This window comes from Nannobrachium achirus, assembly GCF_963921795.1.
Source record: "Nannobrachium achirus genome assembly, chromosome: 7".
Classification (NCBI taxonomy): domain Eukaryota; kingdom Metazoa; phylum Chordata; class Actinopteri; order Myctophiformes; family Myctophidae; genus Nannobrachium; species Nannobrachium achirus.
Genome location: NC_137816.1, coordinates 15,871,527 through 15,879,572, shown reverse-complemented (window position 1 = coordinate 15,879,572; position 8,046 = coordinate 15,871,527). Strand labels below are relative to the sequence as shown.

The window sequence follows — 8,046 nt, the reverse complement described above, 5'->3', positions numbered from 1 at the left end:
TAAAATGTGAGATCAACCTATGTCTATTTGTGTGCGTTCCTATGCAAATTTGTGTGACATTTGTATGTGTGAGTGAATGTAAGTGCTAACTTAGTTTGACGTGCTGCAGACTGTTCTATTGACAATTATACTGTAGCCTCAGTGTTATTTTCAAATGTTTTAATTAATACCATTTGGTGAGGCTAAATGTTGAGTGTTTCTTTTTAGTTTTATATTATATTATAGGCTATACCACTTTATATACGAGTGGTTACTTGGGAGAAATACATTATTACCTAATAGCCGTTCTAAACCTACAAAAAGCCAGATAATTGCCATAACATCACGTCGCTGAAGTCTGCTATGACCAACTTCAAATTCCAAAAGAGCTCCCGACCGAGATCTCCCATCCTGGCTCCAACAACAGGTATATGAGGTATGGCAATTATACAGGATAGCAGGACATGCAACTTCATATAAAAAGTGCTGTTTTCAGTTTCCAAAATGTTACATGAAATATTTGATAAATGGTCTGAAGTAGGCCTAATGTAAAGTAAGTCTGTGGTAGGCATATGATTGACAAATTATCAAGAATGCCATATGCCAATGTTAAAGAGGAGTTTATAAAATAATATAGGCTTCCCTTGGCTTAGAACATAGGCTATTTTGGCTGTAAGTGGCCACTAATATGTTGTCTGGTGTCGATATGTTTATGTAGGGCTATTAGCTTAATGGCATGACATACTTGCACAAATCAAGACGAGAAAAAACAAATAAAGACGCATTGTTTTGGTGGCATTATATATAGGCTTGTTACACAATCGGGCAGTAGGTAGCCTTCATAATAAATAAATACCAAGTCGTGTATTTGTGGCTGATATGCCTATAAGAGTAAATACATTGTAGGCGAATTAACAAAAACGATGTTTTAACATTTATATAATTATAGAGAATATATGTGTGTTTATTTATGTCCTCACTCATTTTAATAGCTCTGGATTAAGCGTCTGCTAAATGTACATTGTAACCTGGGTTTGTATAATAGATTTATTTTGTAAAAATGTTTACACGCCGTTGTACAAAATAAACCGATCTAGCTAAAAAGTAAGTAGGTAATAATAATAATAAAAGTGTAGGCTATTCTATTGTGAGGTGTACACTTTGCGCAGCCTAAAAAAAAGGGAAGAGCTGGCTTCATATAATCTGAAGCAATCCCGTGGGCTCATTCAGACGACATTAATTGTAAAGGATTCCTACCCGATGACCCGACAATATCAAGCTTTTTTGATATTATCGTGAGCGCTCCCGACGAGTCCCGATGTCATAAAAAACTAATTAACATAATCCGTTCGTGTCGGGGTACCGTTCCGTTCAGAGTGAAGACCGATTCCGGGGCCGACCGAACGATTTTCCCGGGGATCATCCCGACAATCGGCCCCGGGGGAATCGGCCCCGGGATCGGCCCAGTGTGCACGGGGCTTAACAGTGCGTCGCATTACGACGAGTTGTTAGATCTGTTCTGCTCTGGGTAACCGAATTGTGCATCAGTGCATGCAGGCTGGCCGCAGATCAGTTTCATCAGAAGTCGGCCCCGCCCCCACCCCGCAACTTTATAATTTATTTTAAAATACATTGGACCAAATTTCGACAAAACGCATATGATGGTGATTGAAAGGCTAGCGATAACTAGCGATAGGAACCATAAAGTATTCATGAAAATGTTAATTAAGGTTAGAACACGAAAGGGGAAAATGAATGGGATCCAATGGTGAACAATTCTTTTTGCTATCGGCCGAGGGGGAAAACAGCGCAACTAGCGGCCAATCATAGGAAGTTTTACTTCCGTATTGGAGTCATTTTAAATCGGCAGAACTTGCCCCTTGACTGGAAGTGATGACACAAAGAATAATATCTGTTTATTAAAGAGGTGAGTACTGGTTTCAGTATTATAGTCTACTAGTCTACTGCTTTAACCTTTTAACAAAAAGAAGGGAAAAAACGGTTGTTTTAACCAAAATATATCACTTTATTCACTTATCCACCACCCTACCTTCAACAGTCAAACAAACACTAGTATTTCATTGACCCTCAGGACTTCTGAAAAGCATTGGACCGAACGAGAGTTCGGAAATTTGCACGTCGGAAAACACAACTCACCGAACATTTCGGTCGAAGTATGGAGAGGCCTTTATAAGTAGCCTTAGTATTAAGGCCTCTCCATACTTCATGGGTTGCATAGTCCTACACCAGCCATTTTGAGGACCAACACAGGTGTTTTGATTAATGTAGAACATTGGTTCTAACTTCTATGCCAGTCAGACAAATTGAACACCTGTGTTGGTCCTCAATATGGCTGGTTTAGGACTACAAATGCAACCCATGAATAGGCTTATGAGTAGTACTGCACAGTATTATGGTGCTGTAGCTATTGCGTTGTGAGCTTACAGATATCCATATCCCTGTGTTAGCTGATCTGAGTGAACGCCTGAACGGGTGGGGTTGTAGGGGTGGGACCGTACCTATGTTCCCCAGGTTCTATGTTCCCCACTTTCTTACCACCTAAACCTAATATTATTTTGGGGTGGTCCCCAGATTATTAGCTTAAGGTGGAACTTTGTTTTCTCTCTCAACAGTAAACAGATCAACATAAAGTGTGAGTGTATAGAGGGTATATGCACATTTGTAAAGTGACAATTTAAGGACTTTTTAATACCTCTAAAATGAAAAATTAAACATTGGCCAAATTTCCAAATATTGAGGCAGAAATTGTGAAAATAGCCGATAGTTGTGAGCATGTAGATCTGCTATTTTCATAATACATCCATGTTATACAAAATGTAATTCCTCAACTAATACTGCTCGTCAGAGTGGGGGGGCCACAGTTGAAATATGATTATTTTGGGGTTTCGCGTCCTGAAAAGGTTGAGAACTTTCAACGTAAAAAAGACTGTAAAAGGTCTTATTTGAGATGTTCCTTTTAGGCAGGGTGTTTAACCGTACTTGTACTGTACTACATTTCAATTGTATTGACTATACTTGTACTGTTCCCCATTTTTGTCTTTTGTCAATCAATCAATCAAACCACTGACCTACAGTACATTCGTTATACAGCTAAATTGGGTGTGGCCATAGCGGAATGGGTAGAGAGCCCGCCGGGGAAGCAGAATGATGCAATCGCCATAGCAGTCAAAATCATCGACGGGTTCCCACCCATTTTACTGAACTCTTTGGTTCCCATGGTGCCGCGTCTATGCAGCAGGTGTCAAACATAAACACAGACATAAACAAAGAGAGCACCCCGTCACGCCTCAGCTAACTTGCCGAGCCGGTGCTTCTTACATGCGCTGGACATGATCAGCTGTGGAAGGAGGAAGGTGCTGGAGCAATCTGTTATTCTAAAACAGTTTTAATAAACATGGTTATGACATATTGTATTAGTGTTATTTCTTCATTCAGAGCATGCCAACACATTACACAGCAGTGGAAAGAGAAAGATGATGTAAGCAGTCGGTGTAAATGTATGACAGTTTAGTTGAGACACTACTTCTCAAACACAACAACCTAGGGTTTGTGACGTTGCAGACACTACATGGAAAGATAGTTTCTGACGGAATAGGATGGGTTGTGACGGCAAGCAGGTTTATCTATCGATCCATTTCCGTTTACCGGAGTGGACTGCCTTAGCCGTCCTTGCTTAAATTCCCTACTTGTCCGTGGACGGGTCCCTTGCATGGACAGGTCCATTTGGTTGCAACTGTACACTCTTCGGAGGTACAAGTCCATTCAGAGTTAAGGGTACCTCCACCTCTACACTGAAATGAACACTAAGGTTTTTGTTAGTTTTACTTACTGTCATTTCGTTTGCTTCTCTACAGGGATCTTGGTGGACAGCACAGGCCAGTATTCCAACATTTTCTACGCCTGCAGCATTTCTGGCACCCTCGCCGGAATCTTTCTGATGGGGTCCTTCTACATCCTGGACAACCAAAGAGACCAGGACGAGAAGACAAATAAGATGCTGAAGCCATCAGATGAATCCTTCATTTATCAGAAGCCTGCCATGATCCTCGCCCCCGACTGCGAGTACAGCAATGTGCCCTTACATGAAGGTCAAGCAGCAGACACTGACCATGACACTAATGTGTGATTTAAAGTTTATATATCTTAGTTAAAACATTATAGTAACATTCCATTTTCTGGTAGAGAGCTTGAGACTATAACAGTTCTACTTGGAGAGGGTTTAAGAACTTCTACAAGCTCACCATTTTTTTTAATCAAAAATATTACACAGTACTCTATTGCACAACAAAAGAAGAACAAATGAATAGCTGTGTCTCACTTGTTTTGGCACTAAAACATGGTGCCTCTCCTGACTGTATCAAAGTTACTAAGTATAGATTATTATTAGACAAGAATATGGCACCTTTCATTCACCAATTTATCAAGGTTTATTCAAAGTTTTTAAATGGTTGATGATGTAGGGTTAGAAACATTAATAGTAGGCTATTTAATTTATTCTCATGAAAGCGTATGTAGATATGCAGAAATCAAACTGTGACTTGTTGTGTAATGAAGGCTTTTGTTGTTGATGAATTCACTCCTTGTAAGTTTAAACCTGCAATCCATAAGTTGCATGTCCTGACTCCTTAGTGTGCCTGGGTTTTGAACCACCAAACTCCTACCAGTCTTTCAAGACACAATCTCTGCTTGGCCAGGGGAGATATTGCACTTGTGAACATCAGACAGTATTACTTGTCAACTAGTATGTGCCCTACCTGACTCCAGGGTCCACATTTCTCAATGGAATGCGGATGTGCTAGTCAAATTTGCATACTCTATCATACATATTTTAATGGTTAAAATATAAATTTATTCACAAAAAGGTCCGGATTGCAGCTGTAAGACACCATGATTCCAAATGTGCCAATGTAGCCTTATGTAGGTCTATTACTGATTTTATTTATTTATTGCTGGATATGTTTAATATTTTATATAGGAGGGTATTTTTGGTCAATGCCAATGGAACATTAAATAGTTTCTTTGAAAATAATGAAGAGGTCCATTTTTATTTACTTTTCCTTATTTCCACTGCCACCTTGTGGCCCAACAGGGGGAGTGTTCCAAATTCCTAATGCACTCAACTTATTTTGTGTTTTTCCCCCATGCTATTGAATTAATCATCATTGGTTAATTTAATGATTTTCTATACTGACACTGATCTGGCCCGATCGCATCACTTATAGGCCCCATCCACCCCCATCTGCACTCTCTGTAGTACATGTGTAAAAGAGAAAAAGCACAAGGTGTGTGGAGATTTGTTTTTGTTTTTTATTTTATTTTACAAATGACAGATTCTTTATTGCCTGTTCATCATGCAGCCCAGGACAAATCCACCAACAAAGGAACCGACCAGCCAAAAAAGTCCAAGTGATAAATATGAATGGCCAAATTCCCAATCAAGGGGGTTTAGTTCAAAAATGCCAAACAAGTCCTCGTAATGGATCTGCTCAACCTCCTCGTTCTCCTCAATGTCGTCTCTCTCTACATGGTAGTCTCTCTCCACGCCCGTTGTTGTTGTTATCCATGACCATATTCCTGCTTTCTCAGGTTCTCCCCACAGTACCTGGCTGCAGACAACATAGAAGACATGCACAGTAAGGGGAAGTTGTGGGTCAAAGTAATAATCTAGAGCAGGGGTCATGGATTCCCCTTAGCTGAGAGAGAGATGAAGCAGGGACCCCCACTACATATTGTACAGCATTTTGTTGCAGATTAAACTTGTTCATAGATTTCATAGATAGCTCTAGACTTGCTTGACAGCACTAATATCATCAGTGTTGGATTCATTTTAATGTGTATTTTCAGAAAGTAGCTGATCTACAAGCTCTGCAAGGTGTTGTGAGCTTGTAGATCTGCTATTTCCGGCTAATGTTCCACCATCACACAAATATTTTCCAGACCCCCTGTAGTAACTCTGAGGACCCCCTGTTGAAGACCCCTGATCTAGAGGCAAGCTGGCAAATATGTTAATATTACAGACATGTTTTCTGCAGGGGTTAGCATATACAGTAGCTTCAACATGTACAGTAGCCTACCCGACATTGTGCAGCAACAACAGGTGGATCTTGAAGGAGGGGAGGTGGCTGCCCATGGCCACCGCCAGGCGTACAGGCAGAGGACGACAGGACGTGTGACTGCATGGGAAGCCAAGGAGGGAAAGAGTGAGCATGCCTGGTCACAGGGACAGAGTGAGCCACCACGGCCAAGGGTGAGCATGCCAGGGTGAGCATGACAGGGCTTAATGATACATGAGCAGGAGCAGGAGAGCGTAGTTCAAGTGGTAAACATGGAGCTTCGTGGAAGCAGTATCATTGGGGAGCCAAGTGTCAAACAACTCTAGTCAACCTACCTGGTTTTGAGAGGGGTGGGTCCAAAAAAAGAGCAAGGGAGAAGCCAGGGATTTTATATAATAGTGTCTGTGGATATATCAGTGTGTAATAATAAGGTCAGACTAAAAAGGTCCTTTGTCCATCAGTCGACTTTAAGGCTTAATCAGGAGTTCGGCCATAGGTAGGCTTGGTGGTTGGACACTGCTCTTGTCCATATTATCCTTATGTATGTAAACCTGTCTTGTTTTTGTTTCCTGTGTTAAATGTTTGCATATGTTATGTGTCGCATACATGGCTGCTGTGTCGCAAGACAAATTTCAGTGAGAACTGACAAAGTACTATATCATATATCATATCAACCCTGCTAAAAAACAGCAGAGTTGGTGTGTTTAAAGCTGGGTTTTCAGTCAGTATTTCCTATTTCTACCAACCAGTTGGGTGATAGAACAAGGTGGGCTGTGGCTGCCTGGTCAACTAACACTCCTGCTAACCTGGAGGACAAGAGAGTATTAGTAGAGTCTCATTCTGAGGTTCTGTGACCATCCTCTGGGAAGGATGGTTTGATGATTGATTTGACCTCTATGGACCCTTTATAAAAGATTTAGCCCCCAGGTCCCTCGCAAAAATCCCGGCATTTTTTGCTAGAGGGCCAAATTCAAAATGTCGCCTGGCGCCATCTCTAAAAAATGAACTTTTGATCCAGATGACTGAGAATCATGTATGAAGACACTTTTTTATATTGGAGGTTTAAAGACATAATATGCTCAACCTCTAAGCATTTAGCAGTGATGTTTATATTAGTTAAAGTGGTTTCTGTTACAATATGACACGAGTTTAAGACTAAAGCTTTTGGATGTTAGAGGTTTAAAGCTGTATTAGAATCGGTACATGCACACTCATTTCACAAGGTCCTTCATAATCCTTATGGATGAGCCTCTGTAGCCTCCTCCAAAGTGGTTCCAGTGATTCAGGTAGTGGAAGAGCTGGTAAAGCTGATTTCTCTGCGTAAATCCCGGTGCCTTGGGAATCTTGTCATGGTAGGCGGAGTAGAAGGAGCTGTTGAAGCCGCCGAACATCCCTGCGATGGCCAGCTCGTACTCTGAATGGCCGTAGAACGAAGCCGGGTCAAAGATGACGGGGCCCTCTGAGCACTCTGCCACGTTGCCTCCCCACAGGTCTCCGTGAAGCAGGGCAGGGACCACCTCCACGTCTGCAAACATCTGAGGGATCTTGAGCTGTAAACGCAAGAGACAGGAGAGCATGTGACTAGAATTGTCAGTTTATCTGTATTACTAAAGAGATGTAGCCTGCTACTGTGTGTTACAGTACAACAGTAGTACTCTACATATCCAGATATGGATATAGCTGACCTGTTATCTGACCTGGGTCATGTATATTTTGTCATAATCAAAATCCAAAAACTAGCTATTAACTAAAGTGTTCAAATTATTGTAGTGGAGTAAAAGTAGGCTACAATATTTGCCTCTGACATGGAGTGGAGTAATGAAACTTGTAAATACTCCAGTAAAGTAAAAAAATAAATAAAACGTTTATTTTCTTACTGCTCCTCTCTACTCTTTCCATAGCATAAATTGATTAGCAATGGCTAACAAAGCCCTCTAGTCTAGTACAAACCACTACCCAGAGGCAGAGCTGACCATATCTAACATCTAAACAT

At 41.1% G+C, this 8,046-nt stretch overlaps 1 protein-coding gene across 1 annotated transcript; it reads right to left on the bottom strand.

Annotated features, from left to right (window-relative positions):
- Window positions 1–7,174: 7,174 nt before the first annotated feature.
- Window positions 7,175–7,673, bottom strand: LOC308288297 (ketosamine-3-kinase-like). The gene has a single exon (XM_080729697.1). The coding sequence runs from the start codon at window positions 7,628–7,630 to the stop codon at window positions 7,265–7,267; it is 366 nt and encodes a 121-aa protein (XP_080585823.1). The 5' UTR covers window positions 7,631–7,673; the 3' UTR covers window positions 7,175–7,264.
- Between the last annotated feature and the right edge of the window lie 373 nt (window positions 7,674–8,046).

Excerpts from the sequence above, each read along its gene's own strand:
- LOC308288297 (XM_080729697.1), bottom strand. The coding sequence starts at position 7,630 with ATGCTCTCCTGTCTCTTGCGTTTACAGCTCAAGATCCCTCAGATGTTT.